A 19225-nucleotide genomic window follows, 5' to 3' on the forward strand; every position below is an offset into this window, starting at 1 on the left:
CAGCGCGCCCAGTATAGAAACTGGGGGAAGAAGAAGGAAGGGGGGGTGATGTTCGGAGCGATGGCGTTGGTCTTCCCAAGTCCCCGTTACGCAGGATGAGCCCTGCTGTCCTGGGGGTGGCTGAGTGCCCGCCTGCCCGTGGGAAGGAGGAATGGATTCCTTGCTCTGCCTTGCTTGCGTGCGGGGCTTCTGCTTTCCCTATTAAACTGTCGTTATCTCAGCCCACGAGTGTTCTCACTTTTACCCTTCCGATTCTCTCCCCGTCCCAGCGGGGGGTGAGGGAGCGGCTGCCTGGGGCTCAGCTGCCGGCTGGGGTTGAACCACGACAGCCCCCGCACCCCCGGGTGCGCCCCCACCCCGGGGCCACCACCAGCCCGCACGGCCGCCCGCGCCCCCGCAGCCCGGGTGCCCCCCAGGGCCCCGCGTCCCCAGGGCCATCCCTGCCCTCATCCCCGCGGGGCTATTTTTGGGCCGTGGCGTGGCGGCCGCCCGGCAGTGCCAGGGGCCCCGCGTCACGGGGGCGGCCAGGCCTGGCCGCCTCGGCATCGCCCTCATTCCAGCTGGCGCACAGGGAGCAGCGGCGCAGCGCGGCTCGGCCGATGCCCCGGCTTACGGACAGGCAGAGGTAAAGCCTTCACCCGGCCACAGTGCTCTGCTGTGCCAGGGACAGGGGCTCCCCAGCGTGTGGGGCAGCTCGCTGCCGGGCCACCACCGTAGGGGACATCCCAGGGCAGGGGACACCCTGTTGCAGGGGATGCTCCCTCCTGGGGGACACCCGGCCCTGGGCGTCCCCCACCCCCACACTGGGGACGCTCTGCTGCAGGGGACGCCCCGTCCCGGGGATGCTCCTGCCCTGGGGGTCCCCACACTGCGGGGCGTCCCACCCGGCCCCGCTGCCCCCCGCCTGCGGCACCGGGGGGAAGGGGCGCGTTTAGGGCAGCCTCGTGCTGCGCTGCTCATAACCTAAAAATAGGCGGCAGCTCGCGCGCCCAGGGGACAGGACTCGTCCTTCCCGTGGCAGCCACGGTGCTTGCACGAAGCAGTGCCGCACTGGGCCCCCCGGGCACAGGGGGTGACGCGGGGCGCGGGGGGCCGCTCTCCACCCTGCAGATGGCCGGCAGCATCTTCTCCCCGTTGGGGAGCTGCTCGGAGCTGGAGAAGGCCAACTGCCACCCGCTGGTCTGCCTGCTCTGCCACGAGCCCTACCAGCACCCCTGCCTGCTCGACTGCTACCACAACTTCTGCGCCAGCTGCCTGCGGGGCCGCGCCAGCGACGGCCGCCTGCGCTGCCCGCTCTGCGGGTAAGGGACAGACCCTGCCCGGGGAGACGCCAGGACCAGGGCACTCGGCCAGCAGCCTCTCGTGGCCCTGCTCCCGGTGTGCCCAAAGCTGCCCCCACCTGCCCTGGGCAGGTGTCCCCATCGTCATCCCCATCCCTGTCCACATCCCCGTCCCATCCCCATCCCATCCCCACAGGCACCTCTCGGTGGTGAGGGGGGGCACGGGGCTGCCCCCCGTGGACCGGCTCCTGCAGTTCCTGGTGGACAGCTCAGCCGACGGCGAGGAGGACGTGCAGTGCGCCAACTGCGACCGGCGCTGTGCCAAGGCGGTGAGGGCAGCAGGGCGGGCAGGCAGGGGACCCCCGTCGGGGCCATGCCCGCCAGCAGCCACCCCCCCGCCCACGCAGGAGCTGGACACCATGTACTTCTGCAACACCTGCGGGCAGCCCCTCTGCGCCCCGTGCCGCGAGGAGACCCACCGCGCCAAGATGTTCGCCCGCCACGAGATCGTCTCCCTCTCCAAGCGCACCAAGGACATCCACAAGAAGTGCCGTGAGTGCCATGCCATGCTGTACTATGCCGTGCCATGCCAGGCTGCACCGTGCTGTGCCATGCTGCACCATGCCATGCCATGCCGAAACATGATGTGCCATGCTGCACCATGCCATGCCATGCTGCACCATGCTGTGCTGCACCATGCCATGCCATGCCACAACATGATGTGCCATGCTATGCTGCACCATGCCATGCTGCACCGTGCCATGCCGTGCCAGACTGCACTGTGCTGCACCGTATTGCGCTGCACCATGCCACACCAGGCTGCCCGACGCCCCCATCCCTTGCAGCGCTGCACGAGGAGCCCTACATCATGTTCTCCACTGAGAAGAAGTCCATGCTCTGCATCAACTGCTTCAGGGACATGCAGGGGTGAGCTGCCCCAGCCCCGTGCCTGCCCCACGCCCCAGCCCATCCCGTGCCCTGACGCCTGTGCCCGCAGGGAGAGCCGGGCGCACTGCATCGACATCGAGACGGCGTACATGCAGGGCTGCCAGCGGCTGGACCAGGCGGTGATGGTGGGCAGGAGCCGGAGGGTCTCGGGGGGACGTGGGGGTGCAGTGCCGCCCGCAGTGCCACAGCTGCTCCACCGCCCCCGGGCAGGCCGTGAAGGAGCTGCAGACCTCCACACGCGAGGCCATCGTCCTTCTCAAGGCCATGATAGAGGAGGTGCGGAACAGTGCCAGCGAGGAGGAGGCGGCCATCAACTCCCTCTTCGGCCGCATGCAGGTGCGTGGCAACCGCCCGCACGTTGTGCCCTGCACCCATGGGTGCCCGACGCATGGGCACAGCAGAGCCAGAGCAGCAGGAGGGGACCGGGGTGGCCGCGGGACACAGGGTGGCCATGGGACACATAGCAGCCACAGGACACAAGGCGGCCGTGCCTTTTGCAGGAGCAGCTCTCCGAGAGGAAGAAGACGCTCCTGAAAGCCGTGCAGAGGTGAGGGGCCACAGGCTGAGCCCTCTCCTGGGGGTGTCCCCCCATCCTGGGGTGCGTTGGGGAGCCCTGGGGCCAGACGCCTCCCCAGTGCCCCACAAAAGCTGTGCCTTGCCCACTCTGCTGCAGCCAGCACGAGGAGAAGGAGAAGGCGTTCAAGGAGCAGCTCGCCCACCTCGCCTCGCTGCTGCCCACCCTGCAGGTAGCGCCCCGGGCCGGGATGCCCTGGCCCCAGGAGCCGGGCAGGGCCCGGGCTGCCGCAGCCCCGAGGGGCGCCGGCGGTGACACCCCTTTGCGCACAGGTCCACCTGGTGACCTGCTCGGCCTTCCTGAGCTCCGCCAACAAAGCCGAGTTCCTGGACCTGGGCTACGTGAGTGGTGCCAGCACCGCGGGGCGGCCGGTGCATCCTGCCACGGTGCCACAGGGTGGCTGGAGCATCCCACCGCGGTGCCGTGGGATGTCTGGTGCACCCTGGAGCAGTGCCCGGCTCACGGGCAAGGTGCCGAACACCCCTCACTGCACCTTGCTGCTGCCTTTCAGCAACTGATGGAGAGGCTGCAGAGGATTGTCAAGCTGCCGCACCGCCTGCGGCCGGCCCAGACCAGCAAGGTAGAGCCCTGCCGCCCGCCCGTGGCTGAGCCGCTGCCTGCAGCGCCCGATGGGCAGCCCCAGCTGCTGGCTCTGCCCTGGCCCCAGCCACGCTCACCCCCATCTTGCCCCCCAGATCAACAGCGAGTACCGGGCAGAGTTTGCTCGCTGCCTGGAGCCCCTGCTGATGCTCAGCCCCCGCCGCTCCGTGGTGGGCAGCGCCGGCGGCATTGGTCCTGGCATCGCCGGCACAAACATGTGAGGCGCTGGGATGGCAGCCGGGGCCAGGTTGCATCCTGCCACATGTGCCACGCGTCCCCCGGGCATCCCACCAGCTTCCCCGCCATGCCAAGCTTGCCCCCACTGCTGCCCTTGAGCCTGTCACCTCGGCGGTGGCGTGGGGACAGCGCGGAGCACAGCTGTGCTGACAAAGGACAGGCGCGGGGGCTTCAAGTGACACTTCTGGGAAGTGGGGCGGGCAGCAGGGCTGGCAGCAGCATGCCCGGGTGAGCCTGCACCCTGCTCCCCAGCCCGGCCCCCCACCACGGTCCCCGGAGGGCTCTGCCCCTGCTGCCACGGGTGCTGTGCTGGGGCCAGCTCCTGCTCGCCCACAGCCTCTTCGCCCGCCACTATTTTTATCAGAATTTCAGGGAAGTGCCCGGCCGTTCCTCGCCCAGGATATATTTAGGCCCATTGATGTCACGGCAGCGCCAGCCCTGCCAGGCGCTGCCGGCCGGAGAGGACAAACAGGCGCTGCCGCCCCATGGGGACCGCTCCTCGCCCCCAGCTGGGCTCAGCGCTGCGGGGCAGCTGAGCTCTCGGGGGCTGCCAGCCCCGGCACGGGCAGGGGGAGCACGGCGCTGCACGGTAGGACCGATGGCGGTGGGGCGGCAAAGCCAGGGCGGTGGGCAGCGGGGAGGCTGCAGGATGGGGGGAGACAGAGGGACAGCAGCACCCGCCAAGGGGCCAGGAGATGCCAGAGGTGAGGGAGCGAGCCGCATCCTTCCCTTTAGAAACCAGAGCGTGCCAAGCTCAGCTCCTGCCTTCTCCCTGCTGCAGCGAGTCCCGAAGCCGTAGGCATCGGGAGAGCAGCCCACGGAAACCTTTTGGGGCAGCGTAAGGCGCCTCTGACTGACCCCGTGCTCGGGCGAGGGAAGGGACGCATGGGGCTGGTGCGTCCCCAGGCACCCAGGGGCGAGGGGCGGTGGGGCTGAGCCGGTGGCGGGGCCCCTGGCACCTCGCCCCCGCCGCCGCTCGCCTGCAGCACGCCGCTGTCACCCTCTCCGTGCAGGCTCCCCGGCGGCCAATGCTCCAAGACTCTCATGGTGCCCAGCTGCCCCGCCGCTGGTGATAAAATGTCCACTGGCCCCATGGTGCGGAAGCCGACGATGCACCGGTACATCAGCACCAAGGTCCTGCTGGCCGAGGGGCGCGAGACCCCCTTCGCTGAGCACTGCCGCAACTACGAGAACACCTACCGGGTAGGGAGTGCAGGGCGGGACGGGACGGGGCGGGACGGGAGGGTGCTGCTCACGGGCGGTTGCCCCCTGCCCCGCAGATGCTGCAGACGGAGATCCAGGGCCTGAAGGACCAGGTGCAGGAGCTGCACCGCGACCTCACCAAGCACCACTCGCTCATCAAGACGGAGATCATGAGCGAGATCCTGCAGAAGTCCCTGCAGATGGACGTGCAGATCGCGGCTCACTACTCCGCCGTAGAGATGATGCGCAGCGTCTTCGAGGAGGTACGGCCGGCGCGTCCTGGTGGAGCAGGGTCCCTCCGTGCCATACCGCGGCACGCTGCCCGGCTCCCTCTCCCCCTTCCAGGTCTGGGAGGAGACATACCAGCGGGTGGCAAATGAGCAGGAGATCTACGAAGGTACCGGCGACCCTGCTCCCCTGGCCCCGAACCCCCCATGCCTGCGCCGGGAGGGTGGCCGTGGCCACAGCCTGCTCCTCTCGCCCCCCAGCCCAGCTCCACGACCTCCTGCAGCTGCGGCAGGAGAACAGCTGCCTGACCACCATCACCAAGCAGATCGCGCCCTACGTCCGCTCCATCGCCAAGGTGAAGGAGCGGCTGGAGCCCAGGTGAGGGGCGCAGGGGGGCTTTTGGGGCCGGGGTGGACCCAGCCGTGGCTCACGCCCCTCCTGCCGCAGGCTGCAGGAGCCCCGGGAGCCCAAGGAGGAACAGGCGCAGATGCTGCTCAAGATCTGTGACAACAGCGAAGCGGCACCGAGGTAGGCGACAGCGAGTGCCTGGGTGCCGAATTCCCCCCGTGCCCTTTCCCGGCTGCTGACCCTGCTGAGGTGCCGTGCCTTCCCTTCCCCAGGGACGCCTCACCCGGCAGCAAGGAGGGGGCTCCGTTCAGCCCCAGGGAGGGCTGCGCGCCCGGTGGCAACTCTGGAGACCCCTCCCTGAAAAGCAAAGACTGCTGCAGGGGACAGCAGAAAAGCGGGGCCGAGAGCACCGCCCGAAAAGAGCTTGCACCGTAGAGCCCGAGGGCGAGCGAGGGCGCAGAGCCGCTTGGCGCTCACTGCACAAAAGCCGTTCCCCAGTCGGCGTCCGGCTCCTTTTGCCTTGTGCCATGAGCGCAGGCAGGAAAATGCAGCCCGGGCACACAGTGCCTGCAGCATACCAAAAGCCTGCCTTAGGGCAACTTTGTTCATCTGAAAAAATAATTGTGTTTGCGCTCTCCCTCTCGTGTGTTAGAAGTGAAATAAAAGGGCACAAGTGTACGTGTCCGCTTGGTTCTGCAGCTCTGGACAAAGCGGGCCTGCCAGCTCGGGGCGTCCAGCTGCTCTTCAAACCACAGAGTTTGCAAACATGGGGAGAAAACCTCCAAAACTCCCCTGGTGTAGGGTAGAGCCAGGAGCAGGGTCTCAAAGCGTCCTGTGAACCCCCGACAAGCAGCGGAGGCAAAAACGCAGGCAGGGCACTAGAAAAAGGCGCTCTGCTGCTTGTGCATCTGTGCCATTTAACAACTCACCGACTGCCACCGCGCAGGAGGGCAGGGTTTGACGGCTCACTCCGGCTTTTCCCTAAAGATTCAGACGCCTTCCCTGTGCCTGGTGAGCTGCTGTCTCCTCACCAAGCTTCCAGTCACAGCGTTTGGGAAAATAAAAGGTTGAGAGAGGCTGCTGGTCTCAAGGGCACTGAGAGGGCTCTGAAGATTTTGCTCAAGGTGAAGTTTATCCCCTTCTTTTGGTGCTAACGCATCCCGCCTTGGGCAGACCCCAGAACAGACAGCTGGAACCAGGCTCAGAGCTAGCGCTGGCACGCTCTCGCAAGTTAGGATCGAGGTGCATTTACTACAAAGAACAACATGAGAATAAAGCTTAGTTTCCATCACCAGCTCACGTCAAACCCAAGCGACAATCGATTTGGTTTTTATGTTTCAAAGTACACTTGTGCAAGTTCACAGCAGAAACGTTAATGCCTACAAAGAAAATTAGTTAAAAATTAACTTGCCTGAGGCACGTTGGCTACAGCAGCAGGTCGCGGCTTCCATGAGGACGTGCGTCGGAGGCACAGAAAAGCCTGAGGAGGAGCCTACCAGTGACTACACAGCGAAGTAGGCGCTATCCAGCCCGTGTGTCCTCACACTTGCTCTTTTCTCCCAAGCTAAAAACATGCTCGGTAAAAGACAAATTACCAGCAAAGGCGTTAAGCTGATGCTCTGTGCAGAACACACTCTGCAATACAAAGCAAACCCGGCGGAGGAAGGACTCGTGTTGGTTAAGCGAGGAGAGACGGAGAATTCACCCCGTCTGTGTGGCTGTGCAGCCCCGAGCGTCACTGCAAGTCGTGGTCGTGCCTCAGCACAACACTGGAGCGTACCGAAAACCCACTGGGAATTGTAAAAATAAGGATTCCAGTTTTGGTGATGTCACCGGCACCTCAAGAGATCTCAAAATAACCACCAGACAGAAGTTGGCAATATTTTTTCTTGTTTTTTATAAAAAAAAAAACTAAACAAAAAACCAAACCCAAAACCAAAGCAATTTCCATCAGTGCCCCCTTTTCCTGAGCCATACCACAGCACCTCCACCGAGGAACACCGCAAGCCCGAAGCGTGAACTGACAAACAACTCGTTTCCATTGCAGCTAGGAAGAATAATGTAAAACTCAAGAAAACAGTGAACCTCTTTGGTATATAACGACAGAATAAGTTATACCACAAAGCTCGAGTAAGAACCATTTCCAAAATGGTAACGTTTAAAATAGCGTTAGCTAGCCAAACTTTTTTCCTGTTTGGAGAATTTCCCTAGAAGCATCTCCTAGTCGCGCCGACACCCCAGGTTTCGCCCAAAAAAGCAGGGAAGGATCTCAAGCGCTAAAGCCCTCAGCAAGCTCGGCAGCTGCGGTTCTTTCCCAACCCAAAATCCTGGGATCTGTGCAGGACGGAGGCGGCCTGGCAGGATAGGAAGCAGCGCGATTTGGAATTGGGAAGAGGGAAGAGAGGTGGCAGCGGGGAGGCTCGGGAAGGCGGCGGCTGAAACGGTGATTCCTGAATTCACGGTAGCAGCCGAGGGAGGAGGAGCAGGCTCGCTCTCCTGCTGCGTTTCACAGAGGCGCCCACGATCCAGCGGCATGAGGCAAGCGGAAAAGGCTCCCTGTGAACGTTAACGCCTGGGGAGAACCGATTAGTGCCGCGCTGCCGGCTCCCCAGCCAGCCGAGGGTTGGCAGCCCCTGCACCTGAGGAGCAGAGAGCCGGAGGTCTGCTCCTGCGAGCTGCCCGAGCGCCAGCTTGCAGAATTGGGATTAAAGACGTGCTGCCTGGCTCGCAAGGTCAAAAAGCTTTAAAACCGAATTACGCCATAGGAACAATCCGCTGACTGGCACCTTTCCTGCACGGGGGCGGGAGGGCAGAGCTGTTCTCTGGAAGAATCAGTCCAGAGGCGTTTCAGTACAATTCGGCTGCTGCAGGCAGGAGGGTTTGATTCTCTTTAGGGTCGCTACAGGCTAAGTTATCTGGAAGATCCCTGAATGTGCAATGAAGGACTTATCTCGAGGAGGATGAACGAGCTTCTGATCTGCTAGTGACCCGGCAGGCCGCCCAGCTCCGCAGCTCTTCGCCAGCTCCTCCTGGGCAGCCGGGAAATACCAACGGGCTACTCCCGGCACCAGCACCATGCACCGTCGCTCGCCCCGCAGCACCTGGAGCTGGGCGTTCGCTCAGCCAGTCCGGTTTTTGCCCGCATTACAGTTCCACTTTGACTCCTTTAATAAAAGGGAGACCCGACGGCACTTTCCTTTTGTACTCCAGGTACTCTTCTCCAAAGAAGTGAATGAGCGTGATCTCCTCCTCCTCGATCCGCTCCCTGAAGAAGCGCCAGGACGCCAGCGCGTAGCCCACCACGCAGATGGGATTGCAGAGTAACACCTGTGAACAGACACCGGCAGTTAGCGTCCCCTCGCCTCCCAAAGAAACCGAGGCTGCCCCCCGTCCCCACATGCCAATCACCCTTCATTAAGTTTGCCGTGAGGTCTAAATGGTCTCCAACAAAAGGAAAAGACCCCAGCACCTTTTGTGGAATTTCGCTCTGGAGAGAAATTAGCACTTATGAAGAAAGCCACCTGCAGGCAGCTGCCGGCTCCTGCCACCCCGACTAAGAGCGGGGCCCCGGCTCTAGAGAGCCCGTGCATGGCCGTGCTGCTCCGCATGCAGTCTTTACAGTCTCTCTCCAGAGAAATAAAACCAAATGCCAACCACCAGCCAACCACGAGAAGAGCACAACTAAGGCAGGGCTGAGTTACAGCTCGACCGCAGCTGGCTTCCAGTTTACCCTCTGGCCAGGACCCTGAGCACTCAGAGGGAGCTCTCTTTGCCATCCGGCACAGGCCTGGTATTTGGCAGGAGCGAGGTTGAGTCCGACCGCCTACAGAGAGCATTTTGGCTGTAGGAATGCAAGGAAACTCTGGACACCAGCTTTCGGCTAGCAGCGGATCGCACTCTGAGCGCGTTCTGGCTCAAACCCCGTCCCCACCGCCCCTGCTTATTCCACACAGAAAATTAAGGCGATGGGGTCTTCCCAAAGATCACATGGGGCAGAGCGTTTGGGGTTTCCTGACCCACCGCGTGCTGATGGGAGGGAGGAGGTGTCAAAATCCGCGCCCGGGCCACCCCTGCTGCTGACCGCCGGTGGTTTGCATCCCATTACGGGTGCGGGGCAGCATTAAGAAGAAAGACCCAGGTTATAAGACGAAAGTATCTGAACACGTTGTGTACGGTACCTGTGTTCCAATACTCCAGTAAAACCATCCCACGTAAGATGGGTGCCGGAACCACCCATACACCCCACTTGTCACCAAAGTATGAGTATCCGATTTCTCATTCTGAACAATATGGTTGAAGTTGGAGCCAGCTGTGAGCATGGCCGCTTTCCTCAGACAATCCCCAAAGATCACCATCAACAACCCTACAGTACTCAGCCAGGTGATCTGCTTCAGCTCTGCAAGTGAATAAGGACGGGTCACAACAGGTTCGCACAGGTCACGCTCGCGGTGCGGGGGTCAGGTTGGTGGCTGGGCTCTTCCCCCCACCTCAAAGCGCGACAACGCGTACAACACAGCCAGCATTCCACGCGCTGCCATCCCACCACCGAAACAAGTAAAAATAGCGTCCCCTGCCACGGAGTCACCCCTGACGCAGAGTCTGTACGTCCTCATGGCGGAACGCCCTAAGGGGAGCCCAGCGCTGAGGCAGAGCCCGGCTTTACGGTGCGGAGTAAAGCCGATGTAAAGCACAGCCAAGTGGATGCACCAGGGCTGGACGCGGGGAGCTCCACAGCCCACGCTGCCGTTACGAAGCGGGGAAGGAGAACATCTCCCCTCTCTCAAAAAAAAAAAAGGAAGCACCCCAGACTGGGCAAACAGCAACCGTTTTTGCCGAGTTGATTTTATTTCAGGTCAAAAGAAGACGCCCAGATGTAACCGAAGCGTCATTCTTTGTACCACCAAAGCTGCTCGAAGGATACGGCCAGAAAAGGGCTGAAGACCTGCTGCACGGCAAGGACAGCCTGGTGTGTCACAGCGAGGGGAGCACTCCCCCCTGCCCCCTGAGACCGAAATCGAGAGGCTTTGAGCATAGAGAGATTAAGGCCGCATCAAAGCCCTCCTGAGCTGCCACTGCCGGCACGGGTCAGTCAAGCGGGGGTCACCAGCGCTGTGCTCCCAGGCGGGTGGGCCCCAGGCGAGCCACATGCAGCCGGGCAGAGGCAGGGGCCGCGGGGGGGTGGCAGGGAGGGGCAGGGCGGCCGACCTGGGAAGAGGAGCTTCTCCAGCGTGAACTCCACCCAGGAGGAGAGGGCGGCCAGGTTGTACTCGAAGCTGTGGTTGAGCAGGAAGGAGTCCAGCGAGAGGCTGCGCGGGTTGTTGATGGCCGTCACCAGGTACTCCGAGTAGTGGAAGAGGGAGAGGGAGCACATGTACCTGCGGCGGGAGGGAGGCAGGGAGGGAGCGAAGGCTGCGCAGGGCCGGGGCCGCCGCGCCCGCCCCGCTGCCCCGGCCCGTCCCTTACCATCCGAAGTGGCGCCAGGCGGAGCGGCCGGCGCTGAGCAGCAGCCCGCAGCCGAAGGCGAAGCCCAGGAAGCAGGCCCGGACGGCGATCTGCAAGCAGAGGGAGGGGAGAGAGCGCTGCCGCCGCCGCCCCCCAGGACCTTCCCCCGGCCCGGCGTCCCCCGACCGCCGCCCCCGGGGCCTCCCGCCGCCCCCGGGCCCGCTCCCCCGCCGCCTCCTCCCGCACCTTGTAGAGCGGCCGCGGGTAGAGCAGCAGCAGCGCCGCGTTGACGCCCGCCACGTGTAGGGCGAGCGCCAGGCGGCCGCGCAGGCCGGGGGCAGCCAGTAGGGCGGGGGGGGAGCCCAGCGCCACCGGCAGCGCCGCCACCGAGGCGCCCAGCAGGAAGGCGGCCAGGCTGGCGCGGGCCTCCCGGCCCAGCCGCCCCCGCCGCGGACCCGCCGCCGCCGCCGCCGCCGCCATCATGGCGGCGCCCGCCCCGCCCGCGTCGCCCGGGAAACGGCGGCGCCGCTCTCGCGAGAGCTCCGCCCCGCGCAGGCGCAGCAGCCCCGGGAGCGGCGCCGATCTCGCGAGAGTTGCTCCGCGCAGGCGCATTCTCCGGGGCAGCGCCGCCGCGCAGGCGCAATGGCCGCCGCCGGTGGGAGCTGGGCGTCCCGGAGCCCGCCCGCCCGGGCCCGTGCTGCCGGCGGTCGTTGTTCCGCATCGCGGACTGCGACACCCGGCGCCGAGCAGCCCCTCCGAGGGGCGCAGGCGCCGTTCCCGGCCCGGGCTCTACCCTTCGGGCCACCGTCCCCTCACCTCCCGCTGCGGGCCCGGCGAGGGCGGCAGGCCCCCGCCCCGTCCCCGGGGCTCTCTGCCCACCCCCGCCGCGGGGAAGCGGGGGAAACCGGTGGTGCCGGCCCGCCCGCCGCCGCCGCGGCCCGGCACAGCCCACACCGGCCCCGGGGTGAGGGGGGGCGGCAGCCGGGGGGCGCGATCCACACCGGGCGGCTGCTGAGCTGCCGGAGCTGTTCTGGGGGTCCCATTAAAGGAGGCAAACTTTCTTAAAAACAAGGGTGGGAGCCCGCTGCGCCGCTCGGGGACCCCGGCGGGATCCAGGGGGGAGGCGGGGGGGGTGCAGCCAGGATTGCTGCTGCTCGAGACAAAAAAAGGACACAGCGACCCCCGTTTTATTTCAGTCAACGACAAGAGACTTTATTTATGCCACAGGATTCCTTAAATAACTTAGATGTGCACAAAGAAACTACCTAGAGATGTCAACAAAACGGTCCAAGACATTCAGTACGATACCGGGGCGCGTTTCTTGTCACGAGTATCGTACGTAAGCTTTGGTGTGCGGTTTTAGGACAAACTGGCAAGTTTAACACAGCACCACAAAGACTCACGGCCTCGCGCGTCCCTTGTGCTGCCACGCGCCTCTGCCCCGCTCCGGCACGGGCAGGAGCTTCGCTTGCGAGATTGAACGGTGAAAACAGGGCTCCAGAGGCGAATGGCGAGTGACCGGGAAGGCTCCCGGAGGCGTTCGGGGCGCTTAAGCCACCTAAAGCACGAGGTCTACAATGCTAAACCGATCAGCAGCGAAGCAACCGCACCGCCGCGGCAGCTCTGGCGGCAGGCTGGGGCGGGCGAAGGCGCGAGGCCCGGCGCGGACCGGACACGACACTAACGGGAACCTGGACGTTTGGCGGGTGAAGGCTGCGAGAGCGCGGGGTGGGATCACTGCTGGGCAGCCTGCTGCATCTGCGCCTGCCGCTTGGCTTTCGTCTGGAGGTACCTGCCCTTCCCTTCCTCGAAGCGCCGCTTCTCATCCTCCGTCTCTGTCTGCCGGCGACAGAAAGAAAGCGAAGGCCCTGGCGTTAGCTGCCTCGGGGCAGCGCAGCTCTCCCGCGCCACACCTCGCAAGCATGTGCGGGAGGGAAACGCACCTCCTGTTACGCGAAATGTAAAGGAAAACCTGCGCTGCGTGAAATACATGTTTTGACAGCTAACGTACTCCTGCACAGAGCAGGAGGAGACCTGCACAGATAAAATATTAATCAAGAAACAGCCCCCAGTCAGCAGCGCCGCATCAGCAAAGCCCTGCTGGGATCAGGAGAGCTAAAAATAGGCAGGAGGGCTGGAGCGGGGATGCCACGGCGAGCAGGGACGGGGGACACGGGGTCCTCCGTCGCCACTCAGGGTCCCCTCCCATGCATCTCCAGCGCAAGCAGGAGGGGAAGCTGCAGAGCCTCATCCACAAGAAAGGAAAAAAATCCCCAATCTCCACATCGGCAATTTTCAGAAGAAATTAACAAAACAAAACAAAACCCTGAAGCCTGCTCTGGAAAGGCCCATTCATGCTCGTATTTTTCTGCTGAATAATTCAAGGGAAGGAGATTTGTTGGACAAAAAAGCCAGCTGGGGTCTGCCCCGGGAGGAGCAGGAAAGGGGAGCAGCCCAGCGGAGAGAGCTCTTACCAGCAGCTGCGGGACAGGCAGGGGCTTCCCCTCCTTGCTCAGCGAGACGTAGGTGAAGAAGGCGCTGACAGCACGGTACCGCTCCCGAGGCTCATCCACAAATGGGTCGGCGTCCACAAAGACTTCAATTTCCATGGATTTATTGCTCGTGAAGGTCATGCGCCCCGAAATGGTGATGACGCTGCCTGCAAAGCAGAGAGCGGCCGGTTACGCAGGTGGCCCCTGCTTCTGCTCAGAGCAAGGGAGCAAGGCGTTCCACGGGTTTTGTGCTTAAGCCACATCTTAAGCGGAGCTTCTCAGCACAGGACAAGTCTAACAGGGGCTAAATTTCTCTGCCAGTGTGTCCCGAGCGTGCAGCCAAGGGAGCCAGGACGTGGCTCCGCGGGAGAGCAAAGCGCCCGCCACCACACCCGGTACCTTTTTTGATCTTCTCGTGGAAGTTGATGGCGTCCACCGAGGCGGTGACGATGTTGGTCTTGCAGTGGCGGGCGGCCACAATCCCGGCAACCTCATCCATGAGCTTCATGGTGACACCTGGGGGGGCGGAGACAGAGGGTCCCATCTCAGGGAAGCTGGTGGGATTTGGGAAAAGCCAGGCGTAGGTCTGTAAGGCCTTTGCATGACCAAAGCTACGCTGAGGAGTCAGGCCAGAGACTGAATCCCAACTGCAGGAATCCCCTGGTACCAGCACAAAGACTTCTGGCAAGAGTGTCATCAGGGCAACATCCTCGCAGACCTGGGCTTAAGATTTAGGCCAGCTCTGGTTCTCCTGAATTTCTCTGAGCGAACCTCAGCCTTGCCAGGCAAGATCAGGCCCACAAACCTCCTACTTGGAAAGAGCTCTGAGCCATGTTGTTTTGGTGGGTTTTTTTAAGGATGCAATTAGATGAAGAGCGGCATCCAGCGGCGTCCCAGCCCTCAGCAAACGCGCCTCTCCCTGGGCTCACTCTGCATGCGTCTGCCCTGCCCTGCCCTGCCCAACCGGCAGGCGACAGGCACTGCCAGCCAAGAGGAAATTACTCCAACAAATTGCAGTCATTGTACGCTGGGTGTTTACAATCCGAGATTTGCAATTTAAGAGATGATGACAAAATTGTAGGATTTACAGTTCGAGTATGTCTATTTTCGGGGCCTTTTTTAAGCACAGAAAAAGATGAAGCTTTTGTCTCACCTGAAGCAATGCTGAACCTTACAGATGGTGGAAATGGGCCTGTGTACCTTCAGAGGCAGAGCCCGCCTCCCAGAAACACCGAGACGCACAAGTCGCTCTCAAACCGCGCTTCTGCTCCAGGGAAAAACCAACCCAGCCGTTGAACAGGGCAGCACTCACTCACCTCCGTGCACGAAGCCCAGCAGCGTGCAGTCCGATGGTCCCACCAGGTGGATCAGGCTGGACTGGCTGTAGCCAACGGTGTGCGGCTCTGGTTAGAGAAAGAGAGCAAAGCGGAGGTCAGAGCTGCTTGGCCAGCACCGATACACTGCTGTACACCCTTGTCTTAACCATCTGAAGGAAGAAAACATGGGGCTGGCTTGCGCAAACCAGCATTTAAATCGGCCCCGAGAAGTCCTGAGAGCAGAGGCCGTTCACGACCTGATGGGCTGCCCCCTCCCTCTAATGCCCACCCATCAATTTTATTCCAGCTCAGCTCGTTTCTTCTTTTAAAGCTTTCAAAGAGCCTGAAAGCAAACGGGAGTGAACCGGACAGACGCGTGGCTGTACAGCGTCCCTCCTCAGGCCACCAGCTGCAGCCGAATCTCCCCAAACCTGCCACTTAGCGGCATCTCCAAAGGACCGCGCTTTCCCCTCGGCGTGAAGACCTCAGCCCCCACGTCCCCCAGCCCTGGCACGTGCTCCTGACATCTGACTCGCCACTAAATCCAGATGACAGAAATTGCACCCTCTGACTGCCGGCAGAGGAAAACCGCTCTCGAGGACAGCTGTGTTTTCTGTCTCATGAGAGATGCTAAAGGAGCTTAGCGCAGGAGAAAACAGCTGAGCCCCCGACCACTCGGCATCGCCTCCTCAGGGAGGACACCCGCGCAGCAGCACCCACAGAGCCTTACCTTTTGTCTGCCTATCTGTGAGCAGGGAGAACAGAGGGGAAAAAGGCATTTGAGCAACTTTCATCCCACATCACCCTCCCCTCCTGACGATCCCCACGCGCCACCTCTCCGCCTCTGCCCGAGGACCACGGCTGGTCCTGGAAGCCACCGGCCGCTTGCGCCTTCGGCTCACCGTCAGTGCCACCACCATGTTTCCAGAAGCCGGGGCAACGCTTTTGGTAGGAAAGAGATCCCCAGCGATCCCCCAAGGAGAGCGTGACCCCCCACTCCTCACCGTAGCTCATGCTCCCCTTCAAACACCGGCCAACGAACTTCTTGCTAAACACTGACTTCCAGAGAGGGGCTGCAGCTGCTGAGTGTGCAAAACCCTCGCCCAATGCTTGCATTTATCCTATGCTGAGCAAAGCTAGCTCCCGCTGCCCAGGAGCGCACGAGGGATGCAAGGAGCGGTGGGCAGGAACTGTGTTTCGGAAGAGGGCATCCCACCCACCAGCCCCAGCGGGGGATCACAGGGGCCCACCCAGTTTCCCCTCTGCTCACACGCCACGGGTCCAAAATCCCATCCCCATCCCCGATGCAGTGTTTTGGAGCACACACTCGCAGCCACAGGTGCCCGGGGATGGCTGGAGTTGCCTTGGGGACCAGTTCGGCCTCCCAGCACCACCAGGTCATTTCCACAGGCCACGCTCCACCCACGTTACCTGGGTTGATGACGGGGAAGATCATGTCACCATTTCTCTGCTTAGTTTCCAGCCGATCCAGCTTTTGCTCCTCATAACGCTTCTTCCCCTCATCCTCCTGCTCCTTTCGCGCGTACTGGAAGGAAGGGCCGGTAAGAACCAGGTCAGCAAAGCCACCGGCACAGCCGGGGGTGCCAACAGGGCCAGGTTAGCGCCGTTCCCCTGGAGAGGGCGAGCTCCGGTTTTCTGGGAGCAAAGTGAGCCGTCCTACCTGGATGGGGGGAACCTCAAGGACCTTATTCACGTTCTTCAGGGACAGCGGCACGTACCACAGCGTCGCCTTGTTCGTCACCTTCTTCGCCCCTGGAGAAGAGGGGGGCAGAAGGTGATTGTGCCAATGCCAGCAGTGCTATGCCTGCCGCTGGCACTGCTGCAGTCTGGGGTTGGACACGTGCTGGCGGTGCTGCCGGCTCCTGCTGGCCTTTGGCTCGGAGCAGATGTGACAGTGTGCTTTTGCGAAGGCGTCCCGGCAAGCGGAGCCAGTTGCCACAGCAACAGCAGGAAAAGGGCCTTTTTCAGGCCAAAGGCAGCCACAGGCAGCAAATTAGGCAGGTGGAGCTAACAGCAGATTTTTCTGTTCTTCACTAAAAACAATCAACGGACCTGTAATCCCCAGGGAGCCTGCTTGGCTTCCCTTCCCAGTGCCGACCCTCCCCGCCGCTCCCAGCACTCAATAAAAAGGCAAGATCTTCCCTCTGCCCGATGCTGCCGGTGACGGTGGGCAGAGGACGAGGTCACCACCACGAGCTCTCGGCTTATTACGGTTATTCCTGGGGTTTTGGGACAGACCCACCAGAGCCACCCACCTGTTAAAATGTTTTCGGACATGACGTTGACCTGGACCTCCACGGAGTGCCGGGAGGTGTAGGTGATCTCAGCGCTGACGTTGGCCACCTCGCCGATGCACATCGGGGAGAGGAAGTCCGTCCGCTCCACCCGCGCCAGCGCAGCCACGCAGGGCTCCTGGGGATGGCGAGGGCGAAACAGCGAGGGTAGCGGCCGCAGCCACGCCGTGCAGGAGGGCGGTCGGCAGCTCCCTGGGGCCGGCCCATGCCGCACACGGCTCCAGCACTTCCACCTTATCAGCCGGTGGCTGCGCTTCCTTCCCCACCCATAACCGATGCCAGGGCTGCCTCTGACTCGCCCTTTGCGGGAGTTCAAACATTAACAGCAGCGTAATAATGTTTCTGCTCATAAAACACAATTACAGTGGGATGCTTCTGGCTGCCGGAGCCACCAGTGGTTTGCACGCCTGAGCAAGCGCTTCCGGCGTGGGGGGATGAGCGGGGAGATGCCCAGGGATGCCTGCTGGTCCCGGGGGACCCCCTGCTTCCAGCAGACCCCCGAGGCGCAGTGGGGGGTCGGAGAGTCATCAAGCCAGAGCCCGGCAGGCGCTCCGACACCTACTCACCCCAGCCTGGGAGTTGCAGTGGCGGGTGCTGATGATGGCTCCCGCCTCCTCGATCATCTTCAGGATGGTTCCCCCATGGACGTTCCCCGCGATGTTGGCATCATCCGGGCGCATGATCCTGCCAGGGGAGGGACATGGGACCTCGCACGCCCTGCCATGCCCCCAGCCCAGGTCCCGGTGCAGCCGCCCAGCGGCACCGCCATCGCCCTACCGGATGAGCTGCTGGGCCATCTCACCACGCTGATGCCGGCAACGTCACCGGCGCCGCCTGCACGCGGCTTCCTGTGAGCAGCGGTGCAAACCACCCTAAAGCCCTGCCGGGAGGGGAAGGAGGCATCGCTCCTCCGCCGGGGTGGCCGCTGCTCGGCTGGGACTGCGTCTCGCCGCACCCCACCGCAGCAAACGGAGACCGAGCCGGGCACGTGCCACCGCTCCACCCGGCTTCCCGGCTTTTGCTGGAGCCGCGAACCGCCGACGGGAGGACAGAAGGCCGGGCACGGTGGCGATGGGGCAACGGCCCGGGAGGAGCCGCGCTTCGGCGAGGCGGCCGTGCCAGGCAGCCGCAGCGGGCACGGGCAGGAAAACCGGGGCACGGCCTGCCCGCTCACGCACAACGAGCAAGGGCGCGGCGCTGCTCCGCCGCCGTGCCCGGTGCAGGCAGCGTCACCGGCGCAGGCAGCGTCGCTGGTGCAGGCAGCGTGCCCGGCACAGGCAGCGTGCCTGGTGCAGGCAGTGTGCCTGGTGCAAGCAAGGTTGCCGGTGCCGGCAGCAGTGCAGGTAGCACCGCCGGTAGCAGCCCGGTTGCAGGCCGGCCCCAGCCCCGGCGCCCGCCCGCCGTGCCCCAGCCCGCCTGCCCTCCCCTCCCCCGGGCCCCCGGCAGCGGGCGGCGCGGCGGGGCCGTACCTGGAGACCTGGATGGCGGCCGGCCCCGGGCCCGCGGCCCCCCGCTCCGACATGGCGGCACCGGCGCCCCGCCCGCAACGGCGCTGCGGCAGCGCCACGCCTCGCCAGGCCACGCCCCACCCCGGGGACACGCCCCCCGCGTCACCCCATTGGCGGGCAGCGCCTCGCCACGCCCCCGCACCGGCAAGGGGGCGGGGCCTGCGCTCTGCCGGCCGGCGCCGGGCGGGGACGCAGCGGGGAGCCGGGGCCGGGGGCGGAGCTCCGGTGCCCGGGGGCGGGGCTCCGGTGGTGCCGGGGGTCAGTGTGTGCCCCAGGGGTCAGGGGCCCCTCCGCCGCCCCTGGCTCGGCGGCCCGCCCCGGTTGGGAAGGGGATCCGTGGGCGCCTGGGGTTTGCGGGGCGGGCGGAGGCGCCGGTCCCGAGCGGCCAACGATGGACCGGGATGGGGCAGGGATGGGTGGGAGGGACGGAGCGGGTACCGGGAGGCCGCGGCACTCCCGTCCTTGCCGACCGGCGGCGGCAGCAGGGGGGCGCGGGGGCCGGCAGGGACATGGTGCTCCGGTACCGCCTCAGCCTTTACGGGCCGCCGGCGGGGCAAGGCGGGCGGGCGGGCAGGGCAGGCAGGGCAGGCTGGAAGGACAGACAGGACAGGCAGGAAGGGCAGGCAAGCAGGGCAGGCAGGCAGGCAGGACAGGCAGGGCAGGGCAGGGCAGGCAGGCAGGCAGGCAGGCAGGCCGGGCAGGCAGGCAGGCAGGCAGGGCAGGCAGGCAGGGCA

General features: G+C 63.9%; 3 protein-coding genes across 9 annotated transcripts; 1 reads left to right on the forward strand and 2 right to left on the reverse strand.

Moving 5' to 3' along the window:
* Positions 1-54: 54 nt before the first annotated feature.
* Positions 55-6096, forward strand: RNF207 (ring finger protein 207). Of its 4 annotated transcripts, XM_087755395.1 has the most exons (18): positions 57-625; positions 1111-1301; positions 1477-1609; positions 1688-1832; positions 2126-2207; positions 2278-2353; positions 2439-2564; positions 2729-2775; positions 2902-2974; positions 3075-3143; positions 3314-3382; positions 3498-3619; positions 4653-4842; positions 4920-5105; positions 5188-5239; positions 5331-5448; positions 5518-5598; positions 5691-6096. In XM_087755395.1, exons 2-18 carry the CDS (start codon positions 1111-1113, stop codon positions 5851-5853), a joined length of 1923 nt encoding a protein of 640 aa, XP_087611521.1. In that variant the 5' UTR covers positions 57-625; the 3' UTR covers positions 5854-6096. The 4 variants fall into 4 exon arrangements, with proteins under 4 accessions (XP_087611520.1, XP_087611521.1, XP_087611518.1 ...); XM_087755394.1 differs by having other exon boundaries at positions 55-625; positions 1477-1832; XM_087755393.1 differs by lacking the exon at positions 1111-1301 and having other exon boundaries at positions 574-625.
* A 1195-nt stretch (positions 6097-7291) lies between these two features.
* Positions 7292-11407, reverse strand: ICMT (isoprenylcysteine carboxyl methyltransferase). The gene is made up of 5 exons (XM_087755396.1): positions 11107-11407; positions 10882-10970; positions 10624-10793; positions 9597-9814; positions 7292-8745 (listed from the first exon to the last, which is right to left on the reverse strand). Exons 1-5 carry the CDS (start codon positions 11341-11343, stop codon positions 8563-8565), a joined length of 897 nt encoding a protein of 298 aa, XP_087611522.1. The 5' UTR covers positions 11344-11407; the 3' UTR covers positions 7292-8562.
* A 784-nt stretch (positions 11408-12191) lies between these two features.
* On the reverse strand, positions 12192-18559 carry ACOT7 (acyl-CoA thioesterase 7). 4 transcript variants are annotated; one of them, XM_087755482.1, is made up of 10 exons: positions 18453-18559; positions 17550-17667; positions 16945-17101; positions 16350-16441; positions 16100-16214; positions 15399-15413; positions 14669-14755; positions 13752-13868; positions 13335-13519; positions 12192-12699 (listed from the first exon to the last, which is right to left on the reverse strand). In XM_087755482.1, exons 1-10 carry the CDS (start codon positions 18503-18505, stop codon positions 12595-12597), a joined length of 1044 nt encoding a protein of 347 aa, XP_087611608.1. In that variant the 5' UTR covers positions 18506-18559; the 3' UTR covers positions 12192-12594. The 4 variants fall into 4 exon arrangements, with proteins under 4 accessions (XP_087611608.1, XP_087611610.1, XP_087611609.1 ...); XM_087755484.1 differs by lacking the exon at positions 18453-18559 and adding an exon at positions 17761-18385; XM_087755483.1 differs by lacking the exon at positions 15399-15413.
* Positions 18560-19225: the final 666 nt, after the last annotated feature.

Source organism: Nipponia nippon, unplaced genomic scaffold (assembly GCF_047370975.1).
Source record: "Nipponia nippon isolate SJK-2023a ecotype South Korea unplaced genomic scaffold, ASM4737097v1 scaffold_19, whole genome shotgun sequence".
Taxonomy (NCBI): Eukaryota; Metazoa; Chordata; class Aves; order Pelecaniformes; family Threskiornithidae; genus Nipponia; species Nipponia nippon.

What these genes read in the sequence shown, in the direction of transcription:
- ACOT7 (XM_087755482.1), bottom strand. Translation starts at nt 18,505, where the DNA reads ATGTCGGAGCGGGGGGCCGCGGGCCCGGGGCCGGCCGCCATCCAGGTC. An exon ending in TTGAGGTTCCCCCCATCCAG is followed by an intron (nt 16,215 to 16,349) that starts GTAGGACGGCTC and finishes CCTTCCTTCCAG; the next exon opens with TACGCGCGAAAGGAGCAGGA. An exon ending in GCTGGGCTTCGTGCACGGAG is followed by an intron (nt 13,869 to 14,668) that starts GTGAGTGAGTGC and finishes CCGCCCCCCCAG; the next exon opens with GTGTCACCATGAAGCTCATG.
- ICMT (XM_087755396.1), bottom strand. Translation starts at nt 11,343, where the DNA reads ATGATGGCGGCGGCGGCGGCGGCGGCGGGTCCGCGGCGGGGGCGGCTG. An exon ending in ACCCGCGGCCGCTCTACAAG is followed by an intron (nt 10,971 to 11,106) that starts GTGCGGGAGGAG and finishes CTCTGCTTGCAG; the next exon opens with ATCGCCGTCCGGGCCTGCTT. An exon ending in GGAGAAGCTCCTCTTCCCAG is followed by an intron (nt 9,815 to 10,623) that starts GTCGGCCGCCCT and finishes ATTCACTTGCAG; the next exon opens with AGCTGAAGCAGATCACCTGG.
- RNF207 (XM_087755394.1), top strand. Translation starts at nt 1,111, where the DNA reads ATGGCCGGCAGCATCTTCTCCCCGTTGGGGAGCTGCTCGGAGCTGGAG. An exon ending in CTGCGCTGCCCGCTCTGCGG is followed by an intron (nt 1,302 to 1,476) that starts GTAAGGGACAGA and finishes CCATCCCCACAG; the next exon opens with GCACCTCTCGGTGGTGAGGG. An exon ending in GGCCGGCCCAGACCAGCAAG is followed by an intron (nt 3,383 to 3,497) that starts GTAGAGCCCTGC and finishes CTTGCCCCCCAG; the next exon opens with ATCAACAGCGAGTACCGGGC.